General features: G+C 40.0%; 1 protein-coding gene across 4 annotated transcripts in view; it reads left to right on the top strand.

Moving 5' to 3' along the window:
• Positions 1–446: 446 nt before the first annotated feature.
• Positions 447–17,154, top strand: part of LOC102294779 (regulator of microtubule dynamics protein 2) — a gene marked incomplete at its 3' end in the record, with an annotated part of 31,001 nt that continues 14,293 nt past the window's right edge. Inside the window, 2 exon segments of one of the 4 annotated variants that reach the window (XM_005933610.3) lie at positions 447–572; positions 3,737–4,191. In XM_005933610.3, coding sequence (XP_005933672.2) covers positions 3,746–4,191 — 446 coding nt within the window. 4 annotated transcript variants of the gene reach the window in all.

The raw sequence follows: 17,154 nt of genomic DNA, 5'->3' as shown, positions 1-17,154 counted from the left end.
ATTTAGAGATCTCATGTTCATCTTCCAAATCAAATAAACACAGTCAACTTAGAAAGAAGTCATTTATGTAATTCACCCACTCGTAAGGTCATCAAGGACATTTGTTGGTTGTTTTCTTTTCCCTCCCCTGAATGAAATGTTTCTCAAACCATTAATCATGAACTTGTCTTTATGTGCAGATTAAAAAAAGCATGAAGGAAGAAGAAGATCAGCTAATACTAATGTAAATAAACAGAAAAGGATGATTAAAAAAAATACAAAACTCAATGATTTTTGGCCTTTGCCATAATTCAAGGTCACCTTTTTGGAGATTTGTATTGGACATGATATATGTTGATAACTAGGGAAACTCTATCAGATAAAGCTTGATATCCTTGAAGATCTTTTTTTTTAGGCTTTGGTGTTTCTCTGTTTAATCAGACCATGTAAGGACAGTTCCATGACTGCAGAGTGCAGGTCCAAGGTTTATGCAGTGATAATATGTGTGCTTAGCAGTTTTTTTTAAATCCTGGAGGACATTCTGCTCAGGCTCACTGCAGAGAGACACTTGTGTGAGTGAAGCATACACAGCGGTGAGTCATTGTTTGTGCTTATTATTTCAGAATAATTGCTACAAGTTTTACATAAAAGGATTTTTAAAAACTAATTAAATGACAAAGCCTTTGCACTTTCGTTAGAGATTGTAATTGTAAAGAACATAACATTTTGAAGCAGTTATTATCTGTGTTTTCTAAATGCAGTTCTGGCACATTTGCTATTGTAGTGGACCTTGATCACTCTTTGCCTGATTATTAACTCGCATGTTGAAGCCAAGTTGAGAAAAAATTGAAGCGAGGAATGTTTAGAAACTGAAAAATAAATTGACAGATGCAACAAGTAAAGTTTAAAAAGGGTGACTGCAGTGCAAACATTGGAGTGCAACAAGAAGGGAAAAGATCTGAATGGCATATAAGGATGTTGTTTGTGCATTATCCATTTCATATCAAAGCTCACTTTATCAACATGAAGGACATGTTTCACAGAGATAGTTGGAAGATAGGAAAAGGCATGTTCTGTGATTTGTTTTTGTTCTGTTAGAGTGTAGGCCTGTACTGCCACGTAGAGCATATGTGAGCACACGTTCAGCTGAATATACAGTAATGTGCAAAAATCTTTAGTCAACCCTATTTCATTTCTTATTCTTCAGAAATAGTTTTCCAGGATTCTTGAAAGATGTCAAAGCTCTTCTTTACATGTTTGCTGCCTTTTGTTCTGTACTCAGCCAATCCATGGTCGATAGTGTTCCATTATGTGAAAACTTTGAAAGCCCTTTAGACAATCTGGAGAGCCTTCAAAACAATATAGTCTGTCTCTTGGGAAGAAAAATAAAAATAGGACAGGGTTAGATCAATGCTTTTGCACACTACACAGTAAGCATTATTAGAATTGTTAAAATTAGAGCTGGAGCCTGAGAAGTCTCTTCCATCAAAGCCACATCGTGCTCTATGCATGTAAGCACAGTGTAGCACAGATAAGCATATTTGACAGCCAATAGGGTTTTAGCTGCATCAGTGGGAGTAACTGAAATGGTCCACCCACATTCTGCCTGGTGAAATAGAAGCAGTGGCTCTTACACTGTTGCTTCTCCCAAATGAACATACTCAAAATAAATCAGTAACTAACAAAATAAAGTTTCTTGTGCACTGAGGGTAGAGGGTAGAAAGGATTGTTTTTATGAATGGCTTAAATACAGACAGGGAAGCAGACCTAATGTAAATTTGGAGTTTTCTTTCTACTAAACATGTCATTAGTGGCCCTGTGATGCATTAGTGACCTGTGCAGGGAGTATCTTGCTTATCACCCTATGACAGCTATGCCATGAGAACCTTCTGTCCCCTCAGAATAAGAGGCTAAGAAAAGGGATAGATGAATAAATTAATTAATAATTTTAGAAATGTCTCATTGAAATTTAAAATGTGATTTTCAAGAGAAATCTTGTGAAAGCAGAAACTGCAGCGGTAGCAGAAATTACAACAGATATATTATAATAGCTATGCATTAAATATCTGAAGTGGCCAAAAAGGGCTCAATCAAATATAATGTAGAACACAGATAAGGCACAATAGCGCAGTGACAAAAGTCATTGCAATACAGGCTTTCTTTATTATTATTATTTTCTTTTTTTCATATATATATAGCCCATTCATAAACTCGTCGACAGCATTCTATTTACCAGTTTAACCAAATATATTAAACATAAGCACACAGAACCATCAGCAATCAATTTTTGTTTTTGGCACATAACCGGAACTCTTCCTTTCGGCGCCTGAGCCAGCACGGAATGTTTTTGCTGTCGCACCAGATAGCTGTTAAGCCGACAAGTGCCTCCTTCCCTACCTTACAGTAAGGTGTATATTAATGTCACTTTTCATTACTTTTACGTACATTTTGTTCATGTAAGACCTCGAGATGATTCTCTGTTACTGAAAGCGATCAATTTATGTTTTTGTATCTGTGTGACGTTAGCGTGTCGCTCTGTTTTTAACGTTGGCACATCGTTTGGTAACTGGCGACTAAGAGCTAGCAGCATAACTTCATGATATTGTAAGCTAATTAACACAGATATCTTCTGTGCTTCTAGTGAAGCTGTGGTATCTCATAGGCTACTGCTAAGGAAAACCGTGAAAGCTTTTAAATTTCTTAATGTGCTCGGGCTGCAATAGCTGCTGTTTGACCGCTGGCTGACACGCTCCCTTGAAGATTATGTGTTGATCCAATTATCTGAGGCTAGCCACTACTAGCATATGTCTTTGTAAACACTTTGTTGCTGACTAATGTTAGAAATTTTCAGTGCTGGCAGAGTCTCGTTTTATGTGTTTCATATCTGGTGCTTCGTTAATCAGAAAGGGGTTCAAATGCTAAAGTTGGACGGAAGTGTAATGTGAATTTAAATGCCATGATCATTTGTCTTAAAGAAAGCAAAGTATAGCCTATTATCCAAACTCGAGAATGTTGTTTTCCATATAGTTAAACTCTCGCTGTTGTGTCCTTGCTTCACTTTAAGTAGACCCTGTGCAGGCAAATCTTTCTGCAAGAACTAAGTACATATTGAAATCAGTGTTGACAATGCTCCTTTCAGACACTGATCATTCATGCAAGTCATGAGACACATGTGAGTGAAAGGGCTTTTGTTTTTCTCTGTTAGCATGGTGGAAAAAAAAATTATATCATGGAAAATTTTCAATATTTTCCATCATTTTTTTTTAAGGATGTGAAAATCAAATATATTTTAAACCCATTACATTGAAGCTATAGTGTTTCAAGCACTTTAAAAGCTCAAAAAATGTAGCAAACTTATCATAACATATTAAACTCATTTTGAGTTTGAGGAAATGGCTGTTCAAACAGTATAAATACAATATATCTCTGAGTTTAGTTCAGTTCACAAAACCACAGTCATGTAGAAGAATGCTGGCATGAGAGCTGCGCTTATGACAATTATAGACACCCTTCATGGGGAGGGTGAGCCACAGAAGGTCAATGCTGAAATGGCTGCTTGTTGGCAATAGTGTTGTATCAAAATGTGCTCATGCAAAGCTGACTAGAAGGGAGAAGTGTGGTAAGAAAAGGTGTGAAAGCAAAAGGGATTGCCGCAGCCTCAAAAGAATTAGCAGTTCATTAACTACAATCTTCCTTTCACAGCAAAGTTTCTGCAGTCAGTGACCCTCAGGTTGTTTTTTTCTTTGCGTATCTTCAGGTTTGCAGGATGGCCCAGACAGACAGCAAGGTACTGGTTTTGGGAGCGTTGGCTGGAGTGGCTGGTGTCAGCTTGGCTGTGGTGTGTTACCAAAGTTTTAGGTCTCGGCGAAGGGGCTCGTGCCCAGGATTCCAATTTCACCGCACTAATGAGCAAGGGTATGGTCTCACGCTGGTGGATGGTCCTGGTCTGCCCAGCGGTCAGGCCGAAGTGCTGGATCGCCTTGAAGCCCTGATTCGGTGTGTGTCGGAGCTGAAGGATGAAATGAAGGCGTTGAAGAACGCTCTGCCATCGCTGCAAGACCAGGTCAGAGAGGAGTTCAGGGGACGTGAAGAGGCGCGGCGAACTGGCTCTCTGCACAGGACTACGCCAACACGAAGGAAAAGAACTGCAGCCACTGTCGCTGAGGCCAGAGCTACAGGCCGGAGCTCAGAGGAAGCAGAGAGTGAAGGAGGGTGAGTACTTTAAAAGCTGAGAAATTCAGTTTTCCCTTTTTATTATCTGGTTAGAGATTGCTTAAAAATGTCTGAGCAAATGTACAACAACATCAGAATCTTTTCCATTAACAGATTCTATGACAGTAATATGCTTTCCTGAATTGTCTCTCAGCAAGCCATAGAAGTCATTTGACTTCCTCCAAAGCGCTCTTTTGCTCACATACACATAGATACATATAGACTTAAACTGAAAATATCAGATTAACAGGATTCACACACAAAATTATGCCCAACCTAAACAAATGCTACTTTTTACTTACAATTCCATCCCATTACACCAGCCTCACTAGCTGCACCAGTTTTGAATTTTAAGTGATGAAGAAGCCGCTAGATCGAATAAATAGATACATCTACAGCACATGAGGTGCACATATTTTATGTGCACCTCATGTGCTGTTAAGGAACACACACTGCATGTGGCCAATCTGCCAATATCACAGTACTAATGCTGATACGCTGATGCAGGAAGTGCAGTGGCTCAATAATAATGACATATTTGTAAAGTAAGACTACTGTGTCTTTCACTGTTCTTTCTTTGTGAATTATAGAATAGGGATTAAGTGAGTAACACTTAGTTTGTCTCCATAAGTCAGTTACAGACTTCTCTATTGCAGTTTCTGGCTTGGTTTCATAATTGTTACACCCTTAACAAATCTTAACATTATCACAGAAGCGAATCTGTGGTGTAAGAAAAGCATGTGCTGCAATTAAAGTTAAACTAAAGATAATGCACACTTGTGGTCTGTTTTAAGATGTGGGAATGAAAAGGCACTGAAGAAGAATTCTAATCTCACTTTTATTTCATGTTCTGTGAAGGGAAAAGTATATGGTTTTCTGTGGTTTCCTGGGAGCCAAACAGCTAGTTAGATTAAAGTGACGTGAAGTGAGTCACTGAGCAAAAAGGGAACCTGTGATCTGGCTAAAGCAAAAGCCCAAAATGAAACAGAAAGCACACGCAAAAAAAATCAAGAGTTCCAATTTAATACAACAAAACAAAACAGACACTTTGATAAAGATGAAGGGGAAGATGGGACTGATTAGGGTTTAGAACCAGATGTGGAAACTGTGACTTACCTGTAGTGATTTGCACTGTTTGCCTGTAACACAACCATTGTGGTGACTATAATGAGCTCTTAACACATAGATGAGACAGAGGAAGGGAAAACGGGAAAACACCTAGAGCATTAGAATTATGCTAAATAATAAAATGACATTAAAAGAGGAGCCAAAAAATTAGGAAAACTTGACAAAAACATAAGAATTCAAAACTCAACATCACTAGAATAACAGGAATTAAGATAGCAATAAAAACTAAAGGAATTCAGCAGAACGAAATTGAATAAGATCTCCAAAACCTCAGAACAGTGATGTTCTGAGTACATCATCTTTCAGTTCTAATGTTTTATGTATCAATACATAAAAAATCATCTGGTCTTTAGCCATTAATGTCATTAATGTGTCATTTAACAAAAACTAAGGCAACCTATAGAACCAGTGTGTGAAATCATATAGGTATCCAGAGGAGTTATCTGCTGCTAATCACATGTACTTGATTATCTGAGCATCAGCAACTGTAAATATGCTGAACGCTGATGTTTTATCAGTTTGCAGGTCTGGAGGCTTCAGGTGTGTTAGTTGCTGAGGAGGACAGATATCAGCTGTTTGTTCAGACTGGGAAGGGTTATATAGTTGTTTCCAAACAATTTGGAGTTCATCATTCATACAATGAGAAGGATTGAATAACAAGTGAATAACCTTCAAGACGAATATCAATATTCCCAGGAGTGGACATCCCAGAAAATTCACCACAAGGTCAGGCTCTGCAGTGCTCAAAGAATCTCAGACATAACTCCTCAGTTAGAATGTTAAATATTAGCCATGCCACCGGACAATGATCCCAAGCAAAGTAGCAAATCTGCAACAGAGTGACTGAAAAAACAGTCCAGTCAAAGTCCAGATTTCAATCTGACTAAAATGCTGTGCATAAGTGAATGCCCACAAACCTCCCTGACCTGAAGCAAGAGTGGGCTTTTATATCTTCATAAAGTATAGAGTATGAATAAGTTTTTACAGTGGGACAAAAAAGTATTTAGTCAGCCACCGATTGTGCAAGTTCCCCCACCTAAAATGATGACAGAGGTCAGTAATTTGCACCAGAGGTACACTTCAACTGTGAGAGACAGAATGTGAAAAAAAAATCCATGAATCCACATGGTAGGATTTGTAAAGAATTTATTCGTAAATCAGGGTGGAAAATAAGTATTTGGTCAATAACAAAAATACAACTCAATACTTTGTAACATAACCTTTGTTGGCAATAACAGAGGTCAAACGTCTACTATAGGTCTTTACCAGGTTTGCACACACAGTAGCTGGTATTTTGGCCCATTCCTCCATGCAGATCTTCTCGAGAGCAGTGATGTTTTGGGGCTGTCGCCGAGCAACACGGACTTTCAACTCCCGCCACAGATTTTCTATGGGGTTGAGGTCTGGAGACTGGCTAGGCCACTCCAGGACTTTCAAATGCTTCTTACGGAGCCACTCCTTTGTTGCCCGGGCGGTGTGTTTTGGATCATTGTCATGTTGGAAGACCAGCCTCGTTTCATCTTCAAAGTTCTCACTGATGGAAGGAGGTTTTGGCTCAAAATCTCACGATACATGGCCCCATTCATTCTGTCCTTAACACGGATCAGTCGTCCTGTCCCCTTGGCAGAAAAACAGCCCCATAGCATGATGTTTCCACCCCCATGCTTCACAGTAGGTATGGTGTTCTTGGGATGCAACTCAGTATTCTTCTTCCTCCAAACACGACGAGTTGAGTTTATACCAAAAAGTTCTACTTTGGTTTCATCTGACCACATGACATTCTCCCAATCCTCTGCTGTATCATCCATGTGCTCTCTGGCAAACTTCAGACGGGCCTGGACATGCACTGGCTTCAGCAGCGGAACACGTCTGGCACTGCGGGATTTGATTCCCTGCCGTTGTAGTGTGTTACTGATGGTGACCTTTGTTACTTTGGTCCCAGCTCTCTGCAGGTCATTCACCAGGTCCCCCCGTGTGGTTCTGGGATCTTTGCTCACCGTTCTCATGATCATTTTGACCCCACGGGATGAGATCTTGCGTGGAGCCCCAGATCGAGGGAGATTATCAGTGGTCTTGTATGTCTTCCATTTTCTGATGATTGCTCCCACAGTTGATTTTTTCACACCAAGCTGCTTGCCTATTGTAGATTCACTCTTCCCAGTCTGGTGCAGGTCTACAATACTTTTCCTGGTGTCCTTCGAAAGCTCTTTGGTCTTGGCCATGGCGGAGTTTGGAGTCTGACTGTTTGAGGCTGTGGACAGGTGTCTTTTATACAGATGATGAGTTCAAACAGGTGCCATTCATACAGGTAACGAGTGGGGGACAGAAAAGCTTCTTACAGAAGACGTTACAGGTCTGTGAGAGCCAGAGATTTTCCTTGTTTGAGGTGACCAAATACTTATTTTCCACCCTAATTTACGAATAAATTCTTTACAAATCCTACCATGTGAATTCATGGATTTTTTTTTCACATTCTGTCTCTCACAGTTGAAGTGTACCTCTGGTGCAAATTACTGACCTCTGTCATCATTTTAAGTGGGGGAACTTGCACAATCGGTGGCTGACTAAATACTTTTTTACCCCACTGTATATGGACACAAAGAATCTGTGACATTGTTCCACCGTTTGTCCAGCACACTTCACTCAGTTACACCCCATGAGCCTGTAGAAAATAACAGTTGAGTAAAAGGTTTGAAAATATCTGCCTCACTTTATGGTTGAAGAGCGATAAATGTAATTATATTATAATCAGTTTTATGCTAATTATCTATATCCATACAATCATCAGGCTGTTGTCATTTCTTACTGAAAGTAGTTCTAATCACAAAGAAGCAAACAGAAAAATAAACTGCAGATAAATATCTTAACAGGTGGTGAGTGGTAAATTAGTTTCGGGTTAGTTTACACGTTAACAGCCGTATTTGTTGATCATTATCTGCTTTTAGGAGACTTTTGGCCCACCTACTTTACCAGTTAAACCCGCTTGCTGTTTTTTTGCACTAAATTATATATGTGACAGTATGTAGAAATGCCTCAGGTGCTGCAGATAACAGCAGACCAATCAAACACCGCATGCCCAGTCATCCACCTCCACCCCCTGCCAAGATGTCTTGAACTCATGCCAGCCATAGATAACATAAACAACAGGTGTGTCTATTGTGAATGGACAACCAGCTAAAATCTCATCTTATCAAAACATTATCAGCAGTTAAATAAGGACGATTAATCCGGGGCCTTAATATTTTCACCGGTTAGGAGCACTTAAGTTTTTGTTGGACCCAACAGAGACAATCTGAACATGCAAACTCTCAAACTTGTATAAACTGTGAGCACCAAACCAGAAAGAGGATATTTTAGCATGCTTTATCCAGCCACTTAACCTGGGTTGACCCCCTGCTTTATTTATGGAGGAAGTGGAGCATGTCAAGTGCCAAAGAGACATCACAACACTGGGTGCAGCTGTATTCACATCCTAGCCGCGCTCTTTTTAGGTGTGCAGTGAGCCTTGGATCAGAGGTGCATGACTCCTCCCCATCTCTGTTACCATCCTCCCAGTGATTATCGTACTGCCTTGGAGCAGATTTTTTAAAAAACAACTTAAAGTAGGCCAACTGAACATCCAGCGTGCTCTGAGTGTTTAATTAGTGGTGTGCTTGTTGCTTGTGCCAGTAGCGCATGAATTACTTTAGTTGGATCTTATTTAGAAGACACCAGGAGCCCTCTTTCATGATGTATAAACTTTTCAGGTCGCTACCACTGCCCTCCTGATTGGCTAAAGAAACAGTTGGGAGGTGTCAGACTGCCCTCTAGCAAATGTGTTCACAGGTTTTGAGTGACAGCCATCGGCCGCATCAAATGCTCCTAATTACAGTTGGGGTTATTATGCTTTAAAAGACATCACATCACGCACACACCTCCTATAATTAAAGAGCCTTTCCTGCCGCTCTGTTATTTGTAAGAGCAGAGGGTGTGGGGGTTAGCTGGGAACAGTGGAGTGAAGAAATTCCAGCCCCTTAGGGAGTGAGCGGCGTCCCCCTCCTAGTTAAGATTTCTAATCCTCACATCCATTTTCAAAAGCCTCTTCGTGTCTTTTCAGCCGTCTCGAAGCACAATATCTCCACAAATTATCCCCGTAAAACCCACACTCTAAGCATTAAGTAGAAGATATTATGAGTTTGCTGAAATCCAAATCCTTAAGATTAGCAAGATTAGTGCATTTTTTTTCACATAAACATTTCAGGTTAACATTTTACCTCTCTTCCAGAAAAAGCGGGTGAAAAAGAAAAACTATCTTAATCTTTATGATTTGCTAACAGCACAGAGGAGAAAGAAGCAGGTTTCCAACAGAGGGCATCGTGCAAGTGTAAACAGGACCTTCAACCAATCCGAAAGCAAGCTCTGCTGCAAAACATGATATGTGCACATCGTGACCAGGCAAAGGCACTTTTTTCTACCTTTCTGGTGGTCATTCCTTCAAGTGTAATACTTTTCTGTTTGCATAATTGCAAAGATTATTTTTATGAATCAACTTTGTCCTCTGTTTACAAAGAGACTTCAAGTGTGACCAGTGTTGGCAGTACAGCCTGCCTCCAACCTGAGTGCAATAATGTGTTTTACTCAAACAAGAGAACAATTAGTGTGACATAATGGCAGAGTTACAGAGCGGCGTAGTGTTGATCAAAAGCGGGTACAGGGTCAAAAGTTCCAGCTGTTTACTCCATTCACTGCTCATGTGTCACGGCGACTTCCTCAAAGCTACCTTTCTGCAGGTAAGCAGACCCATCAATCACACTGTCTTTGTGCCAAGCTGTCAGAGGCCTCATTTAAAGGTGTCTTGTAGGAACTTGTAAATCCTCGAACAGTTCCCACTGAGTTTATTCACATCACGTCGCTGTAGCTCAAGGACATTACCACTTCTTTTTTTCCTTTTCCAAAAAAACAAGCATTTATGACATTGGATAGTTGTTGATTTAAGCAGATTTAAGAAGGAGTTTTGTTTAGCGGTGGGCAAGCCTGATCAACACACAGAAATGTTTAGAAAAAAAAAAAGAAGTTCATTGTCTGCTTTGTGATTAAAAGATTTAGTCTAACTTCCCTGTGACGTCATGCAGGTGTTGCTTCGCAGCTGTCCATATCCACTACATTCACGTCTATGTCCTCAGATTATTCTTCAATGAAAGGCTATTAGCCAAACAAACACATCTGTTAACTCGAGGAAAATAGTTTATACTATGCACCCATTTCAGCTGTCTGATGCGTTTCTCGTCAAATTGGCTGGTCTCTGACCTATATCTGTTAAGTTTGACCACCCACGTCTCCCTTTTAGGTTGCTTCTTTATAGACCCGATCTTATAAACGTGATGCAAAAATGGCATTTTTTTCCATTAGCATTTTAATCTGTTAAACAGTTTCAGTCAAACATTGTTTAATCAAGTTTTCGCTGTACAGTATTTAATCCGTATTTATATTAGAGATGGCACAATACCACTTTTTTATGTCCGATACCGATATCATGAATTTGGATATCTGCCGATAGCAATATAAATCCGATATAGGATATATATATATTCATAGTCCACCAACACTGATCAATCTAATAAACTTAAACCCACACCATCCTCCCTATTGTGGTATTTTAAAGAGTAGTTAGTGGAAATATTAAACAACCTAACTAATAGGGTTGCCAGCAAAAAAAAGAAAGAAAGAAATAGGGACCCCCCCAATATTGCTTAATTGACGTAATCAACTTGAATTTAAAGCACATGTTAAAAAAATGCACAGAAGTCTATAATTTTTCTACAGTAATTAAATAGATTCAACATCTTTCTTCAACAGAATTGCAAAGGAAAAAGTACAGTAGCTTTCTAGGTTATAAATTTGACTTAATAGTTACTACACTCAACAAAAATATAAACGCAACACCTTTGTTACTGCTCCCATTCCCCATGGGATGGACGTAGAGACCTAAAATTCATTCCAGATACACAATATAACCATCCCTCCCAAACAGTGGTCACAAATCAGTCACTATGTGTGGTAGTGGGCACATCTGCTATATTGAGATAATCCATCCCACCTCACAGGTGTGCCACATCAGGATGCTGATCTGACATCATGAGTAGTGCACAGGTGTACCTCAGACTGCCCACAACAAAAGGCCACCCTGGAATGTGCAGTTTTTTGCACTATTGGGGGTCTGGGGACCCAGAACCGGTCAGTATCTGGTGTGACCACCATTTGCCTCATGCAGTGCAACACATCGTCGCATGGAGTCTATCAGATTGTCAATTGTGGCCTGTGGAATGTTGGTCCACTCCACTTCAATGGCTGTGCGAGGTTGTTGGATATTCGTGGGAACTGGTACACGATGTCGTATACGCCGGTCAAGCACATCCCGAACATGCTCAATGGGTGACATGTCCGATGAGTATGCTGGCCATGCAAGAACTGGGACATTCTCAGCTGCCATCTGCCCTGAACAATGTGAACCATGATTCATCCGTGAAGCGCACACCTCTCCAACGTGCCAGACGCCATCGAATGTGAGCATTTGCCCACACAAGTCTGTTACGGCGACGAGCTGGAGTCAGGTCAAGACCCCGATGAGGACGACGGGCATGCAGTCTAGCGTCCCTGAGACGGTTTCTGACAGTTTGTGCAGAAATTGTTTGGTTGTGCAAACCAATTGTTCCAGTAGCTGTCTGGGTGGCTGGTCTCAGACGATCTTGGAGGTGAACCTGCTGGATGTGGAGGTCCTGGGCTGGTGTGGTTACACGAGGTCTGCAGTTGTGAGGCCGGTTGGATGTGCTGCCATATTCTCTGAAACGCCTGTGGAGACGGCTTATGGTTGAGAAATGAACACCGCTCCGACGTGCTAAGGTCATGACTCGGGTTACGCTGTGTCGCTAGTTTTGTGAGGTGCTTTTGTGATATTCAATGGATCGGATTACATTTTTTATTTCTCTCCGATATCCGATCCAGTAATTTAGGTCAGTATCGGACCGATATGTAATATTGGATTGGTCCATCTCTAATTTATATTCAGATGATGTGGTATAGAGAGTAAAGGTTGATGCTCACTCATCTTAATGAGATCGGTTATTTTGCAGGTGGCCATTAGCACCAACACTTTTGACCAACAATTGCTCCTCCAGATGTATAGAACTCTTGCTAGTTGGCCAATTCACCTTTCAGGACTTTCTAGAATATAATGAATTTTACTGTCGTCATGAAAAAATAAATGTATAAAGTAAAAAAAAATCGAAATAATTAATAAATTCCATTTAGGTTCTGTTACTAATATAATGAGGTCTTTATAATCAGTCCTAAACAGATGGCCTGTTCTGCTTTTAACCTATTGGTGTCAGAATTTACAACGGATAAAAAATGACAGAAACACCCTTCAACTATGTAAGGAGTGTTACATTGTATAGTTTGCCCAATAGAGGGCAGTAATGTTATCGGCATTAAAAATCCTGTATTAATCATGCTCTAGTGTCAAATGATTTATGTTGCTTTGTTGTTTTCTCCTTTAGAGTGAAGTGTTTGCTAATAATTGTTGTGTCATATAATTAGAACCTCTGAATTTGCTCCATGACGCTCCTAGTAGTCGGTAATTTTGTATGTTGAAACCCTTGAAAAGCCACAGTGGGTGTTTTGTCTATTTTCCTGTTCATCGGTATAGTAGTATTGGAAAAATTCACGTCAAGCTTGAAAAACTGGAATACCGATACTGTTCCAGTTTGCTTCCCAGTACTAATTTTAGTCTGCTTCAGCATTAATAATGCAGAGAGAGGTTGATCAGGACAGTGATTTAGCTATTACAACTAATCAGGTGCACAGAGTCTGTGGGTCAGTCATCATTTCAATTCAACAATTATGTATATAATCATAGTGTGAATATATCTAAAACTACCAAATCTAGTCATTCACTGACTTCCAGTTCGCTCTGTGGGCTTTATGGGCCTACATGTCTTTCACTGGAAAGCTCTTTGAGCTGTGTTCTTTACTCTTTGCTGTTCTTATTTGTTTTGCTACAAGAACAAAGCAACATTTGGTATTCTCAAGAAACGTGCTGCTGCCACCCTGCTGTCAAATCCTCTGTCACTAGAGTTATGATCCTTCCTAGCTGATTAAAAACCTTTTCCAGCTAATGGAAGCAATCCATCACAACACATCAAACTCAGGAAGTTGTGTAATAAAACACACAAAAAGAGTAACCTGTCAGATAAATTGCTTATTCTATACTCGGTTTCTTATTTACTGTGTATTGCCAAACACTCTGCTGTAATTTATTTTATCTTAAATATCTTTGTGACCTTCTAACAGGTTTATTGGTCACATTGATGACTCTCATACACGTGTTTCTTTCCTGTTTACTTTTGGCGACATTGCAGCTAAATGCCAAATGTGCAGCTGTGTACATCCCCGCTTTCAAAACTTGTTTATTCATCTGCTATTTCAGGAACAACATTTTATCATATCCTAATAGAAGTGCTATTTATGGATACACAGTAGAGATAAAAATAACGTGGCTGGAATGAATGGCTCTATTCTTTATTAATGTGCAGTGTCATCTTGTGACTGTGAGAAATGAATGATGCGTTGTTTATCACCCACATCTTTTTCCAGCACAACGCAGGGGGTCATGTTGAGAAAGTCAGTGACGCTGTCAGTTGGCTTGTAGGTCGGTAGGGAAAGTGAAAGGTGACATCAGCGTTTTTAGGGGGAGGGATGGAGAATAAATAACTGGATTCGCTCCAGTCAGTCAGGCATTGTTTCACAGCAGGCTTTCATTGGACCTGTCACCAGACTCTGAATAAGCTGAGCTGCATGCTCTTAGGCCCGGTGATGTTGGGATGGTAACTGGGGTTTTGTTTTGAAGGCGGTAACCGTGGAAACTGCCATTAGTAAGCTCTATTAAGAGGTTCCTTCTTTGCCCCCTTAGGCTCTACACACTGAATGATCTCCCCTAGGGAGCGCACAGCCTGTTTGAAAATGAAAGTAAAGCTTCAGGAACCATTAACGTTGCAATGGGGAGTTACAGTGTTGTTCACAGCTTTGTGCATGGTGCTGATTACAAAGCAAGAAGTTCTCTTTTTACAGGATCCAGTACTGACTGGATAAAATTAATTATGAACCCATTTTTAGGGGGTTTCTTTCAATTAGCAGCGTTTGAAACCCCATGCTGTGTTACCAAAGCTCTACTTTTTTTTTTTTTTAAAACAACAAGGGGAGGAGGAGGGGTTGCTGAGCCACTCTGTTTAGGGTAAAATCATGTAGCAAGTTTATTCTTGGAGCAATTCAGCAGGCAAAACAAACCAAAAATAAACTTGTTACATGATTTTTGGCAATTATATTTAGCTATTCCTTTTTAATTTAATTTTTTTATATTGAGCTTGTGTTCACACTACTAATAAACACCTGTTGGATAAACCTCTAGAGCCATGCAGCACTTGCTTTTTCCCTGTATATTGTTATTATTTTCTTTAGGTGTTTCCATATAACAGTAATCTCCATGAATTTAAGCTTGTAAAGCTATTTGTTATAAATTCCTCTTTGTAACACTTCACTTAGACTTGGGCTGGACTCTTAATCTGAATGAGCTGAATGATGTAATCGTAAAGTGAAGACATGATTCACTTTTCTCATTGTCACGCTATATGGGGGTGGCTGTAGCTCAGATGTAGAGCATCTACTACTTAGAACGTTGGTGGTTTGATCCCTGGCTGCTCCAGTCTGCATGCTAAATATCCAAGATACTTACCCCAAGTTAGATTCGGATGTATTCGTATGAATGTGTGTGAATTTTAATTAGAAAGGACTCAAGCATAGAAAATAAATGCATGTATGAATGGTTGTGAATGGGTGCTCAGGTGTATTAGAAAAGCACTATAGAAGAACCAGTGCATTTACCATTTATCACTGGCATGCACAGATAGAGACGAGGTGGTGCTGAAGCACTTGCCCTTTTGCCCTCAGTCCAAAAAAGTGCCCTTTTGAAAGACGTGATTTTTTTATTTATTTTTTTAAAGCTGCGCGATTTAAAAAAGTGTGAAAATAATGGCTTGATTTGTGCCCCTCCTTCAAAGACACCCGAACCCTGTCACTTTTTCACTGTCACCGTGTCACGTGAACACGCTTGCAGTTCATTCGTTGTGAGGCGTGTAGCAGCGGCATGACATAGGACTACTTGGAGTAGGCATAGTAGGCTAACTATAGCGACTGGGAGCCACGGCGGACAACACGGCAGCTCTTTCCCTTCCCAACCAGTCAGGTAACCCATGAATCGAGTGAAATTATTCTGTTTGCCCTCTAAGACCAACCTGCAATTGTTTTGTTGTGAAGTAGCCTGTCAGAAACTGCACATGACAAACTTTGCCAGCTTGCCCCCTCCATCCATCCATATGGATAAACAAAAAAACGACACATTTAAAATGTAACCTAAACCATTTAGGCAACCCCACTCTCCATCAATTCCGACCTTTTTGCATACACTATTGAAAATATCACGTTATGCTATAGGCTACATGCCGTTAGGCAGAGGGCTCTTTTGAGCCCATTTTTCGTTACAAATTTTAGGATGATCTCACGGAAATCTGTGAATAAATACAAAGTTTTCAAACTGAAGTCAGTGACGGGAAGACATCACACTTTTTAGAGATGGAACTGCAGAAAAACCTAAAACCTTGACATGATTATGAATAATAGAATTATGGACGTTTCTCCGTTTTTGTGGATTAGCCTTTCCATAACTAACGTCAACTACTGTCCTACTTTGGTAAGATTGAAATTAATGTCTTTGACTGTCTTTAGTAGGTGTCTCCTGTGAGAAAGTTAGAACACCGTCCAACTGTCTAAAGATGCAGTCTTTAGCCTAACTGGTTGTTACTGACTCAGCGATGCTCGCAGACATTTACGCACTGTGTTGTGACCTGATTGTGACAGAACAGTGACGTTGTTATTGGTAGTTTGAAGGGTACGGTGTTGGGGGTGGTGCATGTTAAAAGTTTTGAGAAGCACTGGTTAGACATGTTAATTTTTTTTGGTGTAACATATTGGCAACATTAACACATTAATTTGCTAAAGGAAAAATAGGCAGTTCCCAATTGCCTGTGAAAACGACCATTCTGCCCTGTTCTTGTAATGACCACAGTCAGTCTTATTCGTTCTCATACATTTTGGTCTATTTATTTACTAATTTCAGCAAGCATAATGCCTAGGAAAGAGAGGCTGAGAAAGGAGAAAGAAAGGGATCTACAACAGGCAGCCCAGGGAAGCAGTTCTCTGCTCTCCTGGATGAAAGCAAAGGAAAATGAAGATGAAAGGTCAGAGTCAAGGGCAGAGTCAGGTTCTATTTTAATGTTTTAATGTAACCTGCTCCTTGCAGTTAATTCTATTGAAAAATCTTAAAAGCTGTTCACACTTAGTTTTTAATGAACTTAATCAGCAGGCATTGAGCTAACTATTATTTTGTACCTACGAAAGTTATTTCTATGTTACAAGACTTGCAGTATGGGTTATTATTAAAACTATCTGTTTAAGCTTATTATTATGATAAATAATAATACTATTATTATTATTATTGTTCCATTGTAGTCAGTCACAGCAGGGAAGCAGCTCTATGCCATCTACCAGCATAGCAGAAGAGGGAGATATAGAAACAGATGAAGCCGCGACCAATGCAGCAACAGGTTCAGTTAGGCCTACAGACACTGATGTAGTGCTCTCTGAAGACCACAATGAGGAAGAACAGATCGATCACATAATGTCAAAGTTAGCAGCTTTACAATACCCAACAGATCCAACACACATCCATACATTTAAAATAAAGCG

The sequence above is a fragment of the Haplochromis burtoni genome, unplaced genomic scaffold (assembly GCF_018398535.1).
Source record: "Haplochromis burtoni strain Fernald_Lab_line unplaced genomic scaffold, NCSU_Asbu1 Contig_170, whole genome shotgun sequence".
NCBI lineage: Eukaryota > Metazoa > Chordata > Actinopteri > Cichliformes > Cichlidae > Haplochromis > Haplochromis burtoni.
Note: the sequence above shows the minus strand (reverse complement) of the source record. Positions and strands in the feature narration are given on the sequence as shown.